Raw genomic sequence first — 24,011 nt, 5'->3', positions numbered from 1 at the left:
TTCTGTTACTTGGAGCTGAAAGCATCATGATACCATTGGTGTCCCAAAACCAAAAAGAGGAGTGTTTGTTTTTTTTAATTTTCTTAATCTTTATTTTTGAGAGAGAGAGAGTACAAGTGGAAGAGGAAGAGAGAGAGAGGGAGACACAGAATCCGAAGCAGGCTCCAGGCTCTGAGCTGTCAGCACAGAGCCCGATGTGGGGCTCAAACTCATGAACTGTGAGATCATGACCTGAGCTGAAGTCGGACGCTTAACCAACTGAGCGACCCAGGTGCCCTGGTTTATTTAATTTTTGACTCCCAAACACCTAGAACAACAATACTTAATCAAATTGAATGTGGATGAAGACGTCCAGAAGAAAGTTGTAATATTCTGAACTGGGGACTAGTTCATGACCTGAGCCGAAGTCAGATGCTTAACCAACTGAGCCACCCAGGAGCCCCAAGGAGGAGTGTTTCATGAAGGATATAGGAAAGTCAAAAGTAATAAAATACCCACAAGAGAATGATTTTGGTTTCAAGAGTTATAGGTATTCATGGTAAGCATTCAAAAAAGCATTAACTATGTGCAAGCCCTACTCTAAAAACTTAACACAAAGAATCCCGTTTAATCTCTTACAACAATCCTATGAGGGAGGCAGATGGAATTGTAGTCAGTGAAAAGCAAAAGCCAGAATCCAGTGGATTGAACAAGACGGAATAGTAAATTTAAACACTTCTAGGAAATCATCTGAAGAAAAGAGAGAATTATATATAAGGGAAGGAATAAAGGAGGTTTGAAGATGGTCAAGAAAGGAAGAAAACAATAGAGAGGAAAATGAAATATATAAAAATACAACACATAAGAAATGATTGCTTAGGTAAGGTTCAGAGAAGATAGGAAGGTTTGGTACCAAGAGTACAAGTAGATAAAATTTGAACAAAATGAGAAATGGGCTCTGAGATGAAGAGAAAATAAGGACAAATTTATAAATTTGAAGGCAAGAAGACTGACTAGGAAGACCAAGAAGTTCATACATGATATCGATGTTCTTTTTAAAAGAATGTAAGCTTATTTATTTTTGAGAGAGAGCACACGTGAGCATGCACACATTGGGGAGGGGCAGTGAGAGGAAGAGAGAGAGACAGAGAGAATCCTAAGTAGGTTCCTTGCTCTCAGCACAGAGCCCAAGGCGGGGTTCAAACTAACGAACCATGAGATCATGACCTGAGCTGAAACCAAGAATTGGATGCTTACCTGACTGAGCCACCGAGGCGTCCCTAAAAATTTTTTTAAAAAGGACATCCACTACTAAAGAGTTGAGGAAAAAATTGGGCATTTGATAAGAATGGTGGTGGTCTGAAATAGCAGTTATGGGAAATAGAAAGGCAAATAATCAGGAACAAGTAAAATATTACTAAATTGGACCCAGTCAAAACCAAGAAATCATGATGAATAGACATTTATTTCTTTACAAACATTTTAAATTTAAAAAAAACGTTTTAAGTTTATTTTAAGAGAGAGAGAGAGCACGAGTGGGGATGGGGTAGAAAGAGGGAAAGAACCAAGAATCAGACGCTCAACCAAATGAGCCACCCATGCACCCATCTTTACAAACATTTTAAGGACCTTCCATATGCCAAGGTATCTTTCTAGGTACTTGGGGATACAGTATGAACAAAAATCCCTGCCTCATGTATTTCACATTCTAATGGGGGAGATATAAAGATTTTTTTAATTAAAAATATTTTTAAAATACTACTATATGGAGTAGTATTCCTATGGTGGTAGGAATCAAGAAAAATGAGGAAAAGGAAAATAAGGGAACTAAAATTTTATATTGGGTGGCCAAAAATGGCCTCACAGAGAAAATGACATTTGTACTATGACAGAGTGAAAGCTATGTATATTTGTGGGGGTTGAACATACCATGTAGAGGGAAAAATCAAGTACAAGAGTCTGGAGGTGAGGGAATGCCAAGCATCTTCAAGATGTAGCTGTGTCAGAATGATGGGGTGGGGATGTGGTCAGAGAAATAATAAGTAGCTAGATGGTGTAGAGACTTGTAGGCCACTAAACACTTTGGCTCATATTGAAGGAAGATAAGTCATTGGAGCGTTTTATGCAGAATGACATGATTGCTTTGGCCTCTGTCTTAAGAGTAAGAAAGGATGGTGGGCAATGATGGAAGACCAATAAGATTATATCGCAGTAATTCAGATGGCTTGGACTATAATGTAGCAGTGAAGGTGTTATTTATTTTAAAGATGGAGTCAATAGGACTTCGTGATGAATCAGATGTGGGATATGAGAGAAATCAATAATGACAACAAGGGTTTTCAGCCTCAGCAAACTGAAAGAACACAATTGCTATTGACTAATATAGGAAGATAGGAGAGCGGAGGGTTGGGGAATTGGGGAGGTCAATATAGGACATATTAAGTTTAAGATGCCTATTAAACTTACAAATGGTAGTATCTAATTGGCAGTTGGATATAGCAGTCTAGTATTCAAAGAAGCAGTCCAGATGGAAGATAAATCACTGGGAGTAGAGGTAACCTTAAAACCTCGATGCTAGAAATTATACTAGAGTGAATACAGACAGAAAAAAAGACCCAAGGACAGAGTCCTAAGATTCACAAATGCAGTAGTAATAACTATTACTAGGAAGGTGGGGCCTCTCACTTATCCCCAGGAGATGAATCTTAATTATTCAAAACCGAGCATGTTACTTGCTAGAGTAAGCCTGTGATTCAGCTTTGGTCAGCACAAGGTTAGTCCGATTGGTGTCCGTGGGAAGGGAGTAGTAGAAAAGTTTCCTTGCTTTTAAAGACAAAAAACTTTCTTCCACTTTATAGTTATGAGTGCATAACACTGGGAACCATGGTAACATTTATGCAATCATCTGGAGCATTAAGACACATGCTGAGGATGGCAGAGGGCAAAGATGAAAAAACAATGGGTATATCATATATTGCTGAGCTGCTAAATCAACTAGCCCTAGAGCCACTTAATGCCTGGATTTTTTGGCTATTATTTAATATTGGTTTTTATTACTTATGGGAAATAGTATCTGGTTACAATCTCATTTTTAATTTTTTTTTAGAGAAATGATTTTGTTTATTTATTTTGAGAGAGAGGGAAAGAGAGAGCACATACAGGGCGGAGAAAGAGGAAGAGAGAGAATCCCATGCAGTGCCTGATGAGGCTTGAACTCACGACCTGTGAGATCATGACCTGAGTTGAAGTCAGATGCTTAAATGACTGAGCCACTCAGGCGCCCCTCATTTTTAATTTTCATAGCAATGCTTAGGGTATCAAAAACAAACTGAAACTCAGGGGGCACCTGGTTGGCTCAGTGGGTAGAGCATGTGACTCTTGATCTTGCGATCATGAGTTTGAGTCATACATTGGGCACAGAGTTTAATTTAAAAATAAAAACATTTAAGGGGCACCTGGGTGGCTCAGTTGGTTAAGCGTCTGACTGTTGATTTTGGCTCAGGTCATGACATAACGGTGCATGAGTTTGAGCCTTGCATAGGGTTCTGTGTTGACAGTGCAGAGCCTGCTTGGGATTCTCTCAATCCCTCTCTGCCCCTCCCTAAGGAGCATGTGTGCACGTGCATGCACACATACATGCTCTCAAAATAAATAAACTTAAAAAAGAAAGTTTAGGGGTGTCTGGGTGGCTCAGTCAAACATCTGACTTCAGCTCAAGTCATGATCTCACAGTCTGTAAGTTTGAGCCACGTGTCAGGCTCTGTGCTGACAGCTTGGAGCCTGGAGCCTGCTTCGGATTCTAGGTCTCCCCTGCTCCCTCTCTCTCTGCCCCTCCCCCGCTCATGCTCTGTCTCAAAAATAAACATTTTTTAAAATTTTTAAAAAAAAGAAAGTTTAGGGACACATGGGTGGCACAGTTGGTTAAGCATCTGACTTTCGCTCAGGTCATAATCTCACGGTTCGTGGCTTTGAGCCCCATGTCAGGCTTTGTGCTGACGACTCGGAGCCTGGTGCCTGCTTCAGATTCTGTGTCTCCCTCTCTCTGCCACTCCCCAACTCTCTCTCAAAAACGAATGAACATTAAAAACAAATTTTTTTTAAGAAAAAATTTAGGGCGCCTGGGTGGCTCAGTCTGTTAAGCATCCAACCTTTGGTTTCAGCTCAGGGCATGATCTCAGTTCATGAGTTTGAACCCCACATGGAGTTCTGTACTGATGGTGTGGAGCCTGCTTAGGATTCTCTCTTTCCCTCCCCTTCTTGCACTCTCATTCTCAAACTAAATAATTAAACCTAAAAAAAATTACTAATATTAAAAAGAAAGTTTAATAAAAATAAAAACAGATTTAAAAACAAGCAGAAACTCAAAAAAGGTTAAACTTGGAAAGGTTAAATAACTTCACACCTAGGTAACAAATGGTGAATTGAAGCTCAACTAACTCCAATATGTATTTTATTAAAAAAAATTTTTTTTAACGTTTATTTATTTTTGAGACAGAGCATGAACGGGGGAGGGGTAGAGAGAGAGGGAGACACAGAATCTGAAACAGGCTCCAGGCTCTGAGCTGTCTGCACAGAGCCTGACGCGGGCCTCGAACTCACAGACCGCGAGATCATGACCTGAGCTGAAGTCGGCCACTTAACTGACTGAGCCACCCAGGCGCCCTCCAATATGTATTTTAAATGATTAAGAGTCATGGATTTAGGGGTGCCTGGGTGACTCATTTGATTAAGCATCTAACTTGATTTCGGCTCAGATCATGATCTCATGGTTTGTGGGTTCAATCCCCTGTTGGGCTCCATGTAGACAGTGCAGAGCTTGCTTAGGATTCTCTCTCTCCTGTCTCTCCCCTACTCATGCTCTCTCAAAATAAATATTTAAACTTAAAAAAAAAAAAGAGTTGTAGATTTAGGGGTGCCCGGTGGCTCAGTCAGTTGAGTGCTCGACTCTTGATTTAGACTCAGGTCATGATCCCAGGGTCATGGGATCAAGCCCTGCATTGGGCTCTGCGCTGAGGATGGAGTCTGCTTGAGATTCTTTCTCTCTCTGCCCCTCACCCCCACTTGTGCACACTCTCTAAAATTAAAAACAAAACAAAACGTGGATTTAAAGAGTAGACACGGCTGACAGAAAAGGGGAATGAGAGTTGGGAATTCTTGAAGTGACTGGCAAACTGAGGCCAGGAAGTAATAGAGATTGAAAGAAAAGGGAAATATGAAAAGACTAGAACTTTGGTGAATATGGAGTTTCTGGCCAGCATAGTCAGAAGTACTCAGTAGTATCTGATTTAAGATGAAGTTCCCTGAATGTGACCTGGCTAGCAACTGAGGCCTTTACTCAGGGTTGCAAACAGAACACGAATGAGAATCAGGATGACAATAACTGGCAATTATGTGATTATTTCAAGTAATTTTACATACTCACACTCAGAAGTAAATGTTTAATGAATGAATGATCTGATCATTAAACTTCTTCCATTCCAACTCTTCACCCCATTGTTTAATAAACTACAGATTATTCTTAGGATTTTAAGTAATCTCTACACCCAGTGTGGGGCATAAATTTACAACTTTGAGATCAAGAGTCCAAACTCTCCACAGACTGAGCCAGCCAGGGGCTCCAGATTATTCTTTTTTAGACTGATGCAAAGAACTATCTGAAAACAAAGATGGAGTCTTTGTAGTGATTCATGGTTTCCTTCAACATTCACTTGCTAGAATAAGCTTCCTGAGGGTAAGCATATTTGTCTGTTTTGTTCACTAAGGTATCTCCAGCACCAAGAACAATGCCCAGCATTTTTCCTGAATTGAATAAGTAAGTACCTATGGATGACAGGTATTATTTTAATCACAAAGGTAAATAAAACAATTCCTACACTTAAGGAGTTTACCATTTTAAAGGCTCTAAGCAAAAATCTCTTGGTCTTCACTTATATCAAATACATCATCATTAAAGAGCAAGGTTGTTAAGAATCCAAGTATTTATTACCTGTCCTGGATAAAAGAAATGTATTGTAGTTTTCGTATGTTTTTAAATTTAAAAAATAAACTATTATCCTATCTTGAAAAGTTAGTACTTGTATCATTAGGCACTACAATTAGATGACCTGTTATAAGTAATGATTATGGTAAATCACAAAAAATAATTTCAGATGCTTCTAAAAATTTTAATTCCTTCTTTTCATTATCAAGTCCTTTCAAATATATTTAACAAAAACGAAGTGAGAATATCAGTTAATATGAAGCAACATAAAAGAACAAACAGAATCAGAAGGCAAATTCCAAAGAGATCACTGGCTATAAATAGAGACATGGAAATGTCAGGAGAGAGAAGCAAAGTTCCACTAAAAAACAACAACAAAACTGTATGCCAAGTGGGCTTTACATCTCAAACCCACCCATTTTCAGTTAAGGATTTCTTTGGCAAAGATCCTCTTTCTTTCAATAATCTATCTCAAAATGTAAATATTGTGAGTAAAGGTAGATGTCCTCATTACAAATATCAAGATGTTTTTGGTTCTGCAAAGATTCTTCTTCCCTTTGTATTTAAGAAGCAGAAAACCTTCAACTGAAACTTAACCCAATCATTGCTGCTTCACAGAGCTTGCTGATGAAATAAAGAGCGCTGGATTAGGAATCTAGTCTTGGCTCTGCCATTAATCTTGTCACTTTGTGTATGGCTCTCAAGCAATCTGGGTCCCAATTTCCTCCACCATAAAATGAAAGAAACAGACTAGATGATCTTCAAGGTCTTTTCAAGTCTGCAAGTCTAAGAAAAGTTGAGTGAGGGTACACTTCCATGCTATAGCCTCAAAGGCCCCCAACATTCATAACCACATATTCAACAATTTGTTTAATTCTAGTTTTGCAGGAAAATGGTTAATATGGTAACAAACAATTCAACTTGATATTAAGATTTTATCAACATAAAAGCACCAAACCATACTGGGCAAACCAAAGAGTAAGATCTAGTCCTTGACCAGCCCTCTCTTACACAGACAGAAAAGCAGAGAACAAGATCTCGGTGTTTAGAACATTTACTAGTCTAGCTGGGGAAACAAAATTTAAGCTAAATTCCACATTTATTAAGTACTTTTTGCATAATAGGGCAGTTTTCATTCTGATAAGCAGAATAATCAACTATGATGTTTATTTAAAAAAAGAAAGAAAGAAATGTAGATTTCCTGAAACATTTTTCACTGGGGCCCAACTATCTACATTTAAAAAAAAAAAAAAAACCACCCCAGATGATGTAGGGTGTTTCTCAAACATACCTTTGTTTTAAGAAACACTGCCCTAGCCTCGATCAACAAAAAAATAGGGTTCAAAAATAGAAAATGCTTTTAGACCTTGAGTTCTCTAGAAAACTAGAGAACAAACTAGAGGACAAACTGTAAGGCATCAAAAATAAGCAAGTCTAATGGAACATGTAGGCTTCAGTTACATTTCAGTGGTTCTCAAGTGTGGGCTGCGCTTTAAGGATCAACTTAAGTTGTCACACATAGAGATAATGGACCAATTAAATCAGTCTCTGGGAGTAGGGGTTGGGGCTCAGCTTAAGCATGTTTAGAAAAGCTCCCCTGTAACCAATACACTTAATTAAGTAAAAGATCAATAGAATTGGTTAGTCAGGTTAAGGTTCATGAAAAAAGATGATTTTTAATTTTCATTTTTATTTGGCTAAAGTTTTAATGGAAAAAGATAAATGTAACAGAAGTGAAAGGAACTGATGTATAAATATATGATCTAAGTAGGGAAGGAAAAAAACATGTTTTGGCCACAAGATAAAGGGAGAATAAGAACAGTAAATGTGAATTTATTTTACACATTTTGGTTTTGAAGCAACATGCAAGATGAGTCTTGGAGGTTGCTGCAGACACAGATTTGGAAGTACATTTAGGGAATAGGTAGAGGACCAATTCAAAGTAAATTATGAAAACTTATATCACACTATGTTAACTGTACTGTAATTAAAATAAAATTTAAAAAAAGCTTCATAGGTCAAAAAAAGAAACCATATATACTATACATTATGCAGTTTTATTATATATTATATTCTGCAGTATTATATACCAGCTTTGTTATAAGTTATTGGAATGCATGCTAAAGAATTAACTAAAATCACTCAGGAACTGGGTGGTAAAGGCCAGTTTTTTGAGACAGATGCTGTCAGGAGTACCAAATTTCAATCTAGAATTATCCCTAAAGTAAGGGGAAGCTGGGAGTATTATGGCTCATCAGCAAGGGCAGTCAGCTCTACATTTTTTTCACTAAATATGGATACTCAATTTCTTATATATTTTATGATGCTGTGCTAGATCTCCTATGATCCTGGTCAAGGGACAGATCCTGCTTACACACTGGCTGCCAAAAGATGTGAGCAACTAGCCAAATATTATCTATATTCAAAGAAGTCCTTTGTATGATACAGTTAAGGATGGTCCTTCTCTCATAAAACTTGAAGAACCCTGTAAAGTTGGGAATGGTACTTTAGCAAGCCCCTCCCTCTTCCCCCATACAGTATATGCCTTTCCCCTTCACTGAAGGAGGTCTTAAAGAGCAAAGAAAATTTATATTATTTTCACAAAGAACCTTTGTCTCAAACACTAATTGTTCTAAAAGATTGAACTATGAAGAATTTTATCAATTCTCAGAAGACTCTGATTTTAAAACTCTTGGTATGCTTCTTTTGGGAGGGGGGCTAGTTTGTGGAGGAATCCAATATGCAGACAAAGAGTAAAAACACTATCATAGATGCTGTGTGGTAATACAGGGAAAAAATTAAAATTAAGCAATCCTATTCTTGTCTTGAAGATGCTTACAATCTAGTTAGTGGTATGAATTACAAAACAAAGCCCTCCTGTAAAATTTCTTTGAAAAATAACACTAATTATACCAAATATATATGTATGTATACACATACATCATACACACACACACCATAAAGCACTATAGTTTATTTAGGAGAGGGAGGGAGGGAGAAAGAAAACACCGGCGCGGGGGGAGGGGGGGGGCGGGGGGGAGGGGCAGAGGGCAGAGAGAGAAGGGGACAGAGGATCCTAAGCAGGCTCTGTGCTGACAGCAGAGAGACTGATTGCTCAAACTCACGAACCATGAGATCATGACCTAAGCTAAAGTCAGATGCTTAAACGACTGAGCCACCCAGGCACCCATAAAGCACCATATATACTTTAGTAAGGGATATTACTAATCCATCCAATGCAATTAACAATACAGAAAAGCAAGCTTGTATCATGTTATACATACATGGGTTCTTTGATTTTGTAACATTTTTATTACCTTACATTAAGATCTGCCTTCCCATGAAGAACTTCAGCATATGTCTTAATAGAAACAAATGCAAATACACATTTTCAAAATCCAAGTGAGAAATACTAAATTGTGAACCATACCATAGAAATTACGAAGACATATATCCCATTACTTGACTTTGAATAGATTCTTCCATTCTTTCAACTCAGACTGCCTGGGTTCAAATCACTAACACTAACATGTGACCGTGAGCAAGGTGGTTAACTTACCTGTACTGCAACAAAATGGAGATTTTAATAGCATCTCATAGAGCCGTATGAGAATGAATTAAATACAAGTAAAGCACTTAGAACAGGACACAGTATATAGTACTAGCCACTATTAGCTATTGCTATGTTTTATTTTTTTTATTTTTTTATTTTTTTTTAATGTTTATTTATTTTTGAGAGACAGAGAGAGACAGAGCTCGAGCGGGGGAGGGGCAGAGAGAGAGGGAGACACAGAATCCGAAGCAGCACCAGGCTCTGAGCTGGCAGCACAGAGCCCGACGCGGGGCTCGAACCCACGAACCGTGAGATCATGACCTGAGCCGAAGTCGGCCGCTTAACCGACTGAGCCACCCAGGTGCCCCTATTGCTATGTTTTAGAGCATGCTATGCAGTAAAGGCACAGAAAAGACAGAGCCCTTACTGCCATGGACCTTACAACCTAGTGGGAATTCCAAATAAAAAATAAGTGATATTATGTTATTATTACCATGATGTAGTACATGATAACAAATAAGAATCCCTAAATTTGAGAGGCTTCTGGGTGGCTCAGTCAGTTAAGCGTCCGACTTCGGCTCAGGCATGATCTCACAGTTTTGTGAGTTCACACCTGGGATCGGGCTCTCTGCTATGAGCACAGAGCCCATTTTGGATTCTCTTTCCCCCTCTCTCTACTCCTCACCCACTCACACTTTCTCCCTCAAAAATAAACATTAAAAAGAAAAAAAAAAAGAATCCCTAGAGAGCTCTGGACTAGCCAAACACTATATATATTCAAAGAGGCCCTTTGAATTTTCTGGAAAAATGGAAACAATCAGCAACAGTAAAATGGAAGAGGTAGGAAGGATACCTGACAAAAAGGGGGCTCTGCAGTTATGGATAAGTGAGAATGATAAGGATGGTAAAAAGCTGGATTTAGGGCAAATCAAATGATTATGAGCAATATCCTAGTATTCTTCAGTCTTCTTACAGTACTTTAATCAGGACCACACTATCAAATTTGGCAACCAAATCAGAGAAGAAATTTCTAATAACTGAGGGGAAGGGGATATGTTTTCACATAGTGACTTCTATTTTCCCTTTCAGAAGTTTATGTAAGACTTTTTATTATCCTTTACTGTTGGCTACTTTTCAGAAACAGAGTAATTGCCCTCTTTTTGGTATGCTGGTAAAAGGAAAAAGTTATATGACTTACCAAAGGGCACAGGGGTTATATTTTGAACACAGATCCTCTGGGACCAAGTCCAGAGTCTTTTCCACTATCTGGGGCTGCCTCCAGTTTCAGACACTGGTCAAGCTGTTGGTTCTCCACAATCGTCCAAAGTCAATTTGTGCTAACAACTTTGTCCTCTAAGATGCAAATAAATCCTGCTTCCATTCATACCTTAGTCTGAAACAGAATTCTAGCAACTCAGTCAGAAGGGATATAAAAGTCATTAAGACCAATGACCAGCCTAATAAACAAACACCCTAACTACATCCTGGTATGTTTAATTTGAAGTGGCCACTTCCCTCCTCACATCTAAACTGAATCTTTTGTGACTATGATACCGAGGAAATACTGGCCTGGTTAAATGACACAGAGTATAGCATGAAGTTACCAGATCCTTCTGCCTAAGAGTTGTTAGGAGGTAGGTGATGGGCATAAAGGTGAGGCAGGAAGCCTGTACAATTTTGTCACTCTAAAATGTCTGTTAAAAAGCCATAATGGGGGGCACCCAGATGGTTCAGTTGGTTAAGCATCCGACTCTCAATTTTGGCTCAGGTCATGATCTCGTAGTTCATGAGTTCATTACGGCTCATGCTGACAGCATGGGGCCTGCTTGGGATTCTCTCCGTCCCTCTCTCTCTCAAAATAAATAAAAAACTAAAAAAAGAAAAGAAAAAAAGAAAGCAATAATGGACTACTTTTCTATAATAGCTAAAAATAAGAATCTGTTAATATTTCAGATTTACCAACTCCAAAAGTGAAAAGTTGTACTAAGAAAAAGGTCACTCAGTCATTTGGTAACCAATAAGTCAGAAGGTAAAATGAAGAAACTTGCCAGTACATTTAATAGCCCAACTTTTATTATGCTTGCTAATCTTTTCACTGTTATTTGGTGAATCTAAATGCTCCCCGCTAGACTTCTGTAAATTCAAAGACACTAACTTTTGCTTCATCCTAAGAATGAAATATGAAATACCAATTTCTGTGTTAAAAGTGTGACTATAAAATATAATCTAGTCAAATATTTAGCTAATCTCTCAAAGCACAATAAACCAATTTTAGATTAGCGATGATATACCCACTTTTAAGAAAAGTTACATTGCAAAAGGGAATGAATTTAGTTAAGAAAATCCTGATTTCAGGGGCACCTGGGTGGCTCAGTCGGTTAAGCGTCCAACTTCGGCTCAGGTCATGATCTCACAACTTGAGAGTTCGAGCCCTGCATCAGGCTCTGTGCTGGCAGTTCAGAGCCTAGAGCTTGCTTTGGATTCTGTGTCTCCCTCACTCTGCGCCCCTCCCCCACTCATGCTCTGTCTCTGTCTCTCAAAAATATGAATAAACATTAAAAAAAAAAGTTTAAAGAAAATCCTGATTTCATCAGTTATAATGAGATTACCTAGAATAACCAGCAAAGTACAAATGGGTTTAAAACGATTGTGTAGACTGAGAATTCACATATAGCTTAATCAAAAGTCACTGGTTATTTCTCCCACAACTCAGTTGCTCTTGCAGGATTCTGGGTTTTACTAAAACTAAGATTTGAACATAGCTGTAATCCAAAAAATTTACATGGATTATCCTTCCTTCGTGATAAGATGCCAGAAACTGAATTACATGTGAATAATATTAATTTCCACTTTACAGCACTTTCTGGTTTCTGAAGAACTCACAGATACCTCATTTGAATATAGCAAAGCAAGTTGTCATAATGTAGAGGAGAAATCTGAGACACAGCAACTAAATTACTTGCCTAAGGTCACAAAATCAACTAAAATGTAGAGACAGATTTTTTTCAATATTCTATTCATTCAGCAAATATCTAGAACACTAAGACTAGACATTAGGGACAGGTCAATGGTAGAGGTAGACAAAGTCCTCCCTCTCCAGTTTACATTCTAAAGGAAAAGAGACAATAAACAAGTAAACACACACACACACACACACACATATATATATATATATATATATATATACACTTATTTATATCTAATTTTTAGAGAGAGTGCAAGTGAGGGAGAGGGGCTGGGTGGGGGGGAAGAGAGAGAGAGAGAAGTAATAGGATAGTGATTGCAGAATGGCACAACTAGAGGTCAGAGAGGGCCTAAGGAAGTGACATCTGAACTGAGCCTTGAATGACGAGGACAGATTATCCATGTGAAAGTCTATGAGAGCATCTACACCAGGCAGAAAAAAAAGGAATCCTAAAGGCAGGAATGATCTTGGACAGCAAGGTGGATGAAGTGGAATAAAAGGGAGGAATGTTTAGAGACAGTGGCCTGATTATATGGAGCCTGTACACTATTCCAGGGTATAGGATTTAAAGTGCAATAGGAAGGGGTGCCTCAGTGGCTCAGTCATTTGGGCGTCCAACTCTGGATTTCAGCTTGGGTTATGATTTCGTGATTCATGGGTTCAGACCCCGCATCAGGCTCTGCGCTGACAGTGAGGGGCTTGCTTGGGATTCTCTCTCCATCTCTCTCTGCCCCTCCCCTTCATGTGCACACATGCACTCTCTTTAAAAGGTAAAAAAAAATAATAATAAAGTACAATAGGAACACAAAGGTGAGATGACCTGATTTATGTTATAAAGGAATCATTCAAGGGGTGCCTGGGTGGCGCAGTCAGTTAAGCGTCCGACTTCAGCCAGGTCACGATCTCGCGATCTCTGAGTTCGAGCCCCGCGTCGGGCTCTGGGCTGATGGCTCGGAGCCTGGAGCCTGTTTCGATTCTGTGTCTCCCTCTCTCTCTGCCCCTCCCCCGTTCATGCTCTGTCTCTCTCTGTCCCCAAAACAAATAAACGTTAAAAAAAATAATAATAATAAAAATAAAGGAATCATGCAAGGAGCACCTGGGTGGCTCAATCGGTTGAGTGTCTAACTTTGGCTCAGGTCATGATCTCAGTTTGTGGGTTCAAGCCCTGCATCGGGCTCTGTGCTGACAGCTTAGAGCCTGGAGCCTGCTTCAGATTCTGTGTCTCCTTCTCTCTCTGCCCCCTCCCCCACTCATTCTCTCTAAAATAAAAAGTTTTTTAATTAAAAAAGATTTAAAGACATTATTCAAGCTGCTATATAAACAATTGCAACACAATCATCAAGAAGAGGCTTGAGCTTCAAAGATATTGGAAATGGCTGCTTGTTACTTTTGAGAACTTACACATATATTACATACTTTTCTGTATGAAATTTCGTAATATTAAAGAGCAAACTGTAGACATGTAAGGGTAGAAGCAGAAAAACCAACCAGAATATTGTAACAGTCCAGGATGGAGGTGATGGTAACTTGGGAGCGGAAATGGAAATTAACAGAATTTGGAATATACCTCAAAAGTATGATAAATAGGTCTTCCCAATGGAGAGGCAGGCACAGGAATGAAGGCTGACTAGTGGTTCTCAATGTGAGATGATTTTGCCTATCTGGAGACATTTTTGACTTTCACAACTGAGTGTGTGTGTGTTTGTGGCTGGGGGTGGGGGGGTGTTACCGGCATCTATGGGTAGATGCTAAGGCTGCTAAACATATTACACTAGATAGTAGTATTACAAAATATAGAGTTATCTGATCAAACAGTCTAAATGGTATTGAAGTTAAGATATCCCTATCTAAACTGATTTCAACTGGGTCCCATCCTAGAATTCCCATTCTTCCAGGAAAGTCTACAAATAAACTAGAAATGGAGGCCCTTATTTTCAATATTTAGAGACAGCTAATACTGTCTGAAATAAAGTTTATTTGAGGGTAAATTATATCACTCTGTGGTTACATTACATTGATCAGGATGGAATAGGTCTAATTAATATGAAGAAATCAATTGATTAATAAATGCCATTTGTTGGATCTTTTTCAAAACAACTGTAAAAATTTTGTTTAGCAATACCACCCAACAACGCTTTTACAGTCTTTTTTTTTCGTTATACTTAAATCTGTAGTCCAATACATTCACTGCTTTTCCAAATAGAAATCCCACCCACCAACCCAAATTAAAAGGTTATGAACACTGAAAAAGATAATCAAAACTGTATAACTCGTTAAGATGGTAAGAAAAGCTTCATTGGAGGAAAAGGATGCCACAATTGTAGCTATATGCATATAACTGTCTAATGATCCGACTTATTTGGGGCCTTGAGCAAGTGCACACATTAGTTATCAGTAAGACAGCAGCACACATTTCTCCCAGTTACTCTTAAGACTAGCAATGGGGAAAGTACTCTTTTAGACCTAATTCACAAAACACAAAATGCGAAGTTGATAAAGGTCATTTTACCTAGGTCTTTGTTCTCTAAAAATAAAAGAATTCGGGGAAAAAAACCATTTCGGTCGACTCCTAAATAAGATTCCCGAAGCATCCCCATGAATCTGAAACTACTACTAATAATATTGCAGTAAATTACATGCCATCATATGTCGGGAAGGCCTGAAGTTACCTGATAATTGGGAACAGATAACAAAATATACACACAAAGCTATCTAGTCCAGGGATGACAATTCAGAACATTACATGTGGGTTCTTACCGGTAGGGGATGGGGCAAACTATTGTTAGAAGATTTTGATGTTGTTCTTATAAGATGGTCTCAATAAAACTGATCCCGGACACATACAATACTAGATTACTAAGTGTGTTTACAACAGAATTTTAGGAGCAGTCATATTTTTTAAAGGTAAAGAACAGGGCAGTCATAACTTCAAAGCTTCATCCACATTATTTACACAAGATGTCGAAATCAGCTCAAAAACTAAAAGACCTCCAGCCTAAATTAATCCCCACTTGTGATAAAGCTAAAAGATCTGGCAATCTAGAAGTAAAATACAGGGACACTTTACTACCCTGAAAATCATGCCGAGATCCCGCTAGGCCGGGCGGACGTTTTCGGGAACATCTCCGCGTGGCGTCCCGGGCACGCTTCTCCCAGGCGCACTCCTGGTTGCGGCGCTCTCGAGATACTGTTGCGTCGTCCTAACGCCCATCGACGTCACCCACTTTCCCATGGGTACACGGAAGGACCCTTGGAGGAAAATTCACCCACACTCCCTCCCCGAAGCGGCAACCAATAGAAAGCAACTACTCCTTTTCTTCAGGTTTTCAGAAACTCCGCCAACCGGGGTCGCCGCGCCACTCTTACCCACCACCCCGGAAGTACAACCACACAGTCTCAACACGCGAATGCGCGTAGAGGAGGCGCCAAAAATAAGCTTCACTCTCGCGATATCGTGAACACACTTCTCGCGACATCTCTCTGCTTCACCTTGTTTTTTTCAACCCCACCCCCACAGCAGCGCGTCGCTTCAAAACATCGCGAGATTTTCTCCTTTCAGTCTCCGCCCCTTTACGGCACGATGGTCGCACAAGAATGTGATACAGCCTCGACGGCCGCCATTTTCTTTCTTTCTTAGCAGTTGGCTGAGGGAACATCTCTGCGAAGAAGCGGCAGCGGCCTCTGTAGCGTAGACATGGCAGACTACTCAACAGTGCCTCCACCTTCCTCTGGCTCAGCTGGTGGTGGAGGCGGCGGCGGTGGTGGTGGAGGAGTTAACGATGCTTTCAAAGATGCGCTGCAGAGAGCACGGCAGGTAAGTCTGAACCGTGCGGCGGGATTCCGAACGCTCACGGTAATTGGCCGCTGGCTGAGTAGGCCGCTACTTCTTCGCGCATGAGGAAGAGGAAAGAAGTGCCCTTCCGGGCTCTGAAATGTGAGGAGACTCAGGGTTCCCATGTTGGTAATACAGTTTAGAGGCTGGAACTCGATTTTGTGTTTCTTAGTGTTTAAGCCATTTAGAATCCCAACGCGTTAGGCATAGATGGCTTTAGGTCTTTCGCTTCTGCGGCAGTCGCGCTTCCTTCTCCGAGGAGTTAGCTTGGCATTTCCTTTCTCTCAGAATGAACATCCTCCACCATGGGATAAAGCGCGCGTAGTTTTACACAATAGTATGGAAGGTTCTGGTAATGAGTTTGAGAGAGGACTAGGGTTTGTCCTCAAGAGCCATAGTAAGGAAGGGTTATGTCAGTAAAGCAGTTTTCACAGCCTCCAGTTCATCCGAGCTTTATCGAAATTAATTTTTCGCTTTCATTCACTTTCACATCTACAAGGAAGAGGCTTCAGAGAATACTAATATCCCAGGTTGGAATCCTTCCTCAGAGCAGGATTTACGTGTCAGTGTTCTACCAGTCCTTCCCCCTTATTTCTCAAAATGGCTTCAGGCCCATTATACCCGAAGTTTCAGTTTGAATCTGCCTCTCTGTTCAGAGTCGTAAACTGACCACACTTCTTTGTATTACGTAGGTGCGTACATTGGCCCTCAAGGCAGTTCTTTCCCAAATGAAAGCTGTTAAAAAAAAAAAAAAATTACTCCAGGAAATGTAAAGACTTATTAGTTTGAACTTTCCCTTTATTAGGTAGTCCCTTAACATAATTATAACTTAAAATGTTATGATGTTGGTATGTGTTTGTATGTAAGCAAAATCTTACCCTCGTTATGACATGCGTATTAGGTGCTAGACGTTTTTAGATTAGAGTTTAAAGCGAACGCTAATCAGATACTAATATTGTGCTGTGTTTTGTTTGCATTAAGGAGTTCACTTCGTTAACCTTTTTCATCCTCCACTTTCACTAAAGGATCATTAGAGTCAAACTGCATAAAATCTGCAATAATGTAATAATAAGCTCTTTTTTAAGTAATGTGAACACGTTATAAATAAAAATTTACCTATACTGGTTTATAATCAGAAATATTCGACAGTCAACAAAAAGTTACCGTTAATGTTAATTCTGTAGTTTCTTTACTTGAATTCTATTACTTCTGAACATTTTTAGAATAGCGACTGAAACATTTTTTAAATGACACTTATTGGAGTTTTATTAGATTGGATTAGAAGATTCACCTAATTTTATTCAACCAGTGTATTGAATTAATTTGTGCCACACACTACCTAGATACTAGAGGGTTTTTTTACTGTATGAATTGGAGTTCTGCCTTCTAGGAAGTGTTGATACAGTCAAGGAACCAAATGCAAATGAATAGTAGTGTTTGTTAATGCTTTCAGAGAGGAGTAGACAAAAATGGGCACCGTTAATTTATCCACTTGTTCTGTAAACATTTATAGAGTTCCTGCTGAGTCAGGCACTGTACACAACACCAAAGAGTGGGGTGCCTAACTGCCAAAGTAAAGGACTGATATTTTAAGCAAGACGTTAAAGAATGTGTGAGAGTTTGATCAGTGGAGAAAAGAAGCAGCGTGTGCAAAGGTATGGGAGTTTTTGGAATAACAAGAACCCATGAAGGAAGTCACTGGAGGATAATGTTGGTTGGGGGAAAGAGGGTGGAAATCAGGTGAGTACAGGTGGATACAACTTCTGAAAGACTTTGGGTTGCCATGCTTTAATTAAAAATCGGCTAATCTGTAATTTCGTGATTTAGACTGCTTTTTTAAATACAGAAATTGTCCTCAAACTATGGATTTCTTATACTCTCTTTTTATGCCAGCAGGTCAGCTGCCTCAATGTCCTTGCTGTAATATGATTCTTTACAGATGTCTTCTTGTAATAATTTGATTTTTTTCTTTACAGAACTGACCTTAAACCTGAGATTCCCAAATTTAGCTTTTGAGTTGAATTTCCCCTTCTGATTATATTTGAAGATGCCTTTGTATGTCCATTGTAGCTGTTTGTCTGATTATATAAATGGAATACAGGGAGGAGTACTTGGACTGAAGGAACAAGTTTAGGTTAACATCTGAACTACTTTTTTATTTATATGAAAAGCATCCTGGATTATATTCCCAAAATCCCCATCTAGCCTTAGATTTCTTTGTCTGGCATAGCGTGCCATGTTCTTGGAAGGACCAGGAGATACAAGGATAGCTTCTTGCCCTCAGAGAGCTGTGTACTAGTGGGGATGTTGTTGACATTTTTAATCGGACAGGTCTTTGTTAATGCAGGACAAGTGAAGAGGATCCCTGGTCCCTACCTAGCTCGTTTTGCCATCTGGTAGTTTAGACCAAGCTGCCCAATCGTTTTTCCAGAGAATCCTGATGGCTTATTTTTTAATGTGAAATTTGCAGATTTTTAAGATACTCTCTTAGCTAACGTCAGCAGAGGAGCACCAGATTGCTTTTCTAGTTTAGGGTTTCTAACCTGTATACTTGAGAGATTTATATTTGTGTATTTTAAGCTATAACTCCAGAGGGTGAGGTTGGGATTCTTTGGTTAGGATTTTGGTGACCACATTAAATAATCAGTTCTGTCTCTGAAACATTGGGAAATCAAAATGGATCTCTCTACCTTTTTTTCCCCCCCTTTGAGGTTATGTGAAGATAGAAGTGAATCAGACTGGCACTAAATGAGTGGTAGATCTCAAGTTAAGGTTATCAGCTCTGATGCCTTCACTTCTAAACAGCTGTTAGTCTTTAAGTACTCAGTTATTCTTGAAATCTCTTTCTTGATGATTGTAAAAGTGATTCAGATTGCATTATGTTGTTTGAATACAATGAAAATTCTACAAAACAGAATTGTTGACTTTTCAGTTACCATTAATCTCAACTGAAAACTAGCACTTTAGGGGCATTTGGGTGGCTCAGTCCGTTAAACGTTGAACTCTTGGTTTTGACTGGTGAGTTCGAGCCCGGCATCAGGCTCTGCACTGACAGCATGGAGCCTGCTTGGTTTTGTCTCCCTCTCCCTCTCTCTGCGCCTCCCCTGCTCACTCTGTCTCAAAAATAAAATAAACATTAAGAAGGAGGGAAGGAACGAAACCAGTACTTGCATATTGGGTGTTTTGTTTTTTATAAGTGACAGGATAGCAAAGCTTGATGATTAAAAATATTCTTGTGTTGTAGGGAGAGGACCATGTTGTGTCATTAAAAATGGTAGTATTTTTACTGAGAGCTTTTCTGTAATGTCTTTGTATTGTTTCTGAATTTTTGAGATGGTGTAACATTTTGAGTGAACAAGGTATCATTTTTCCATTTTCATTTGGATAGTTTTAGAACTATTCAGTGAATAATAGGGAGGTAGAAGTTCTTAGGGAGTTTAAGAAGTACTACTCTGCAAACTTCTGCAGCATTTACAAAAGCTAACTGCAGGGGCGCCTGGGTGGCGCAGTCGGTTAAGCGTCCGACTTCAGCCAGGTCACGATCTCGCCGTCCCTGAGTTCGAGCCCCGCGTCGGGCTCTGGGCTGATGGCTCAGAGCCTGGAGCCTGTTTCCAATTCTGTGTCTCCCTCTCTCTCTGCCCCTCCCCCGTTCATGCTCTGTCTCTCTCTGTCCCAAAAATAAATAAATGTTGAAAAAAAAAATTAAAAAAAAAAAAAAGCTAACTGCAGAAGATTGCTGATTACTTCTCTGTTCTTACAGAGATTTATCAGAAAGTATCACAGCTTAAACCATTTTCCTATCATCAGTAGTACTTAACAGTAGTTACAGTCTTCTCTCGGCCTGAAATACTGTAGTGCTCATCAGTGCCACAGAAGTGTATTTTAAGTTCCTAAGGAACAATTCAGATGTTAAGCTTTTAAAACTTAAGGGTAGAAAAGCAGTTGTTTTTAAATGTGGTGAAGAAGCTTTTCAGAAAAAGAAATAAGATTTTAATTAGATACTCAAAGACAAGGAACAGGCTTTTGAGAAAGTGAAAGGATGATTAAGGAAGGTTAGATTGACCAAAGCCTTTTTTATTTTATTTCAAAGTTTGTTATTTATTTATTTATTTATTTATTTATTTATTTATTTATTTTGAGTACTCTCTACCCAATGTGGGGCTCGAACTCATGACCCTGAGGTCAAGAGCCCCATTGCTTTTCTGACTGAGCCAGCCAGGCAAACCACAAAGCCTTTCTTAAATTAAGAATTTTAATATTTAGTTCTGATATGCTTTGAGTTAGTGTTTGCATTTACAGCTGAGGAAAAGGGAAATCTAGAAACCCTAGGAAGTACAGTTGGCATATGGTAACTGACAACATATATTAGACTCAAGTGATAAGTAAGTGGATTTTAAGACTCAAGTCGTTGAATATAGTTTCGTAAGTGTAATGAAGCAGTTGGGTTTTTCATTTCATATCAGTCTCTTTGGGGGAATTCTAGACACCAGAAGTTTGGTTTTTCTGTGCAATTTTTTTTTATCATGGAAAATTTCAAACATACTTGAAATTAACAGATGAATATAATGAACTCCAATGAGCCTGTCACTCATTTTCAGTGGCACCCCTTATTGTAATTAATTAATTAGCATGGAGCTGTATAGAAATCATCGGGAATCTCCACCATTGACTATGTAATCTAAGTTCTCGAGATTTTTTCAACTGTAAAATGGATCTCTACCTAAGTATCCTTACCTCATAGTGTTGTGATGATTCAGTGACAAAATGAATATAAAACATAGTGTGGAATTTGACTTACTGCTGACACTCAGAAACTAATATTAGTTTCATTTCCCCTTTCATAGAAAAATGGAGTCGATATCCACTGGTTGTGTCCTACTTGTGACTTGAAGCTAGTGTGTCTCATGTGATGTTTGTTTACTTAAGTGCAAGCAATTATTTGCCCCATTCTTCAAGATTGAAATGATTTATGGTTCTGTAGCTGAGACTTTTCTTACAGGTACAGCTTTCCCGGCTTTTCCCCACGCCCTGTTTCTACAGAACAAGATTGTCTGATAGAAATACAATGCAAGTCACATACTTTATTTAATGCAACGTACCCAAAATATTACCATTTTAGCGTGTGTCTAATTTTTTATTTTAAAAAAAAAATTTTTTTTTAACGTTTATTTAATTTTGAGACAGAGAGAGACAGAGCATGAACGGGGGAGGGTCAGAAAGAGGGAGACACAGAATCTGAAACAGGCTCCAGGCTCTGAGCTGTCAGCACAGAGCCCGACGCGGGGCTTGAACTCACGGACAGTTGAGACCATGACCTGAGCTGAAGCCGGCGGCTTAACTGACTGAGCCACCCAGGCGACCCATAATTTTTTTAAAAATTAAGATACTTTCGGTTCTTTATGTTTGTTTCAAGTTTTCAGTATCCATTATGTATTTAACATTTAAATACATTCCAATTTGGACTAGCCACTTTTTAAGTACTCAATAACCATATGTAGCTACTAGCATTTACCTTACTGGGCAACACAGCTTTGAAGTCCCATAAGGTGTTCACATTCTCTGTGCCCACAGCATGCTTTTTGAAGAGTCATGGGAGAGAGCCATGGAGAAGAATTAAGACCTAGATTTTCCTCAAAGCTATTTATTTGGTCATTGGATTCTGGAGATTGCTGATTGATTACTTCTTTGTTCTTACAGAGATTTATCAGAAGCTTAATTCCAGATGATGATTATTTGTTAACTCATTGAGGTTATTAAATGTATTAATACATTGATCTGTAATTTTAATTTCTTTTTCAAGTTAATTTACTTATGTGTTAGATATTTAGCATATATGTGTAGTAGGAAATTTATGAAGAAATTTGGCACTGAGTAGTGTATAGTAGTTACAATGTTATTCTTAATGATGGTGTGCTTTTGTTTTTTAAGATTGCAGCAAAAATTGGAGGTGATGCTGGTACATCACTGAATTCAAATGACTATGGTTATGGGGGACAAAAAAGACCTTTGGAAGACGGAGGTAAGTTGTAGTCATAAGTATTTTAATTGTTTTACACACAGTTTAGTTGAAGGCGGTTTTTAATATTTTTTGCATGTTCTTTATTGAAACATTACTTTTATAATAAGGTTCCTAAAATTGTAAGGTTTATATTGGCCTCAGAAGGAAAGGGGGGAAAAGACCTTAGACAAGGTAGGTAAAATTTTGAGCTAATCAGCAAGTTTTGTCTTAGTAGAAAACAACATTTTCTTTTTTTTAGGATTGTGCCAGATTGACAGTTTGCACAGACAACTTGTTAACGTACTGAAAAGAACAAAAATATAAAATGTTTAGAAGACATTTCACTGGGTTTTTTTCTTCATACGTGAATTAATCTTTATATGCTATGTTTTCATTATTTTACTATTTCAGATTTCACTTTAAAGGTTGATGTTGCTATAGCTTGCTACTCTAGTGTGTTGCAGGTTATACCTTTTTTTTTATGTTACTTTTTTTGTTTCAGTACCTTGTTTTGTGTTTCAGGTTTAACTCAAAATGTGGCTTAAAACAGTAGATTTACAGTGCTTTGTTTTTTTTTTTTTTAAACATAATTGTTGAAGCTTCTGAACTTAGAAGTCTGCAAGTATTTTTTTGTTTTAGATTTGATATATGAATTTTGATACATTTTCTTTTTGCCATTTTATTTATTTAACTTTTTTTTTTTAAGGAGGATTCTGAATGAGCCTATAGAATGTATTTGTAGCTTTTGACCAGGTGTACTTGGTTTTCTTTTATTTAAGTGTCTTTCACATTTATAGTGAGGTTTTGATATACAAAAAAATGAGCTAATGATGCTTCAGATGTTGTATGTAATGTATTCTTTTTATTTTATGTGTAGATGGCTCTTGGACAAGTCCGAGCAGTACAACACACTGGGAGGGAATGCCCTCTCCTTTTAAAGGCAGGAATTTTTATTTATTACCTGTGTTTAGTATGTAAACGTGAAATAAACCAGTGGATCCTTAAATGGACACAAATATTTCTTGGATTATGTGTCTGAATTTTTGCTGCACAACATTCTGATGTTTAAACATTTAAGTTTGAAGGGGGGAGGAAAATGTAGTACTTTCAGATGTAGGTTGTCTATTCTAAGGTATGCATTGTATTCATCTGTGTAAAGGATGTAGATGAAGGTAGTCATGTAGTTGCTTTGAGTTTTTCTGCTGAAGTTTATGCCGTGAAATGTTTGGTTAGGAACAATAGAATAGTTTAGATTGAGATTGCCTTGTAATGTGATTTTTTTTATTTATTTTGCATAGCCTTGTGGTCACTGTCAGATACACTCAACTTTTGATATGTCAAATTTTCACGTTCTGATAGGTTCTGTTTTTCTTCCAGTCTTCAGTTCCTACAGTGGGAAGCATCATTAGCCTTTAGCATGTGATATTTTGCTAGTAATGGACCTAAGTACTTTGTCTTGTATCATTCTAAAGTGCTTAACATACATTAAGGTCAGTGATTTGATACAATCAAAAAGAATTTTTTTTTAATGTCTGTGCATCTTTTAAACATGAAAAGAATTAAAGAAATGTAATGTTTCTTTTGATTATTAAGAGTCTGGGATAAGTATTGGCACTTTTTGGTTCAAATGATAATTACCCTCAGCTATTTCAATAAGTGTTTACATTGATATTTATTCTTACTTGGGCACGGGTTAGCTAAGTC

At 38.4% G+C, this 24,011-nt stretch overlaps 2 protein-coding genes across 40 annotated transcripts in view; one reads left to right on the top strand and one right to left on the bottom strand.

Moving 5' to 3' along the window:
• The window catches only part of DNAJB4 (DnaJ heat shock protein family (Hsp40) member B4), a 49,713-nt gene extending 33,759 nt beyond the window's left edge, over window positions 1–15,954 (bottom strand). Inside the window, exon 1 of one of the 2 annotated variants that reach the window (XM_043575366.1) lies at window positions 15,548–15,954. The gene's annotated coding sequence lies outside the window, so the exon portion shown is untranslated. The remainder of the gene's footprint in view (window positions 1–15,547) is intronic. The other variant, XM_043575367.1, reaches the window with a different exon arrangement.
• Window positions 15,955–16,037: 83 nt separating this feature from the next.
• The window catches only part of FUBP1 (far upstream element binding protein 1), a 34,029-nt gene continuing 26,055 nt past the window's right edge, over window positions 16,038–24,011 (top strand). For 14 of the 38 annotated variants that reach the window (XM_043575356.1, XM_043575351.1, XM_043575355.1 and 11 more), the window contains exons 1-2: window positions 16,062–16,291; window positions 22,238–22,328. In XM_043575356.1, the coding sequence (XP_043431291.1) occupies window positions 16,172–16,291; window positions 22,238–22,328 (211 nt within the window). In that variant the 5' untranslated portion in view covers window positions 16,062–16,171. Of the gene's footprint in view, window positions 16,292–22,237; window positions 22,329–23,184; window positions 23,248–24,011 lie in introns of all 38 variants that reach the window. The other 24 variants (XR_006296620.1, XR_006296619.1, XR_006296615.1 and 21 more) reach the window with 4 other exon arrangements.

The sequence above is a fragment of the Prionailurus bengalensis genome, chromosome C1 (assembly GCF_016509475.1).
Source record: "Prionailurus bengalensis isolate Pbe53 chromosome C1, Fcat_Pben_1.1_paternal_pri, whole genome shotgun sequence".
In the NCBI taxonomy this organism is placed as follows: domain Eukaryota; kingdom Metazoa; phylum Chordata; class Mammalia; order Carnivora; family Felidae; genus Prionailurus; species Prionailurus bengalensis.
The sequence above is the reverse complement of the archived record's forward strand: the minus strand, read 5'-3'. Positions and strand labels throughout refer to the sequence as shown.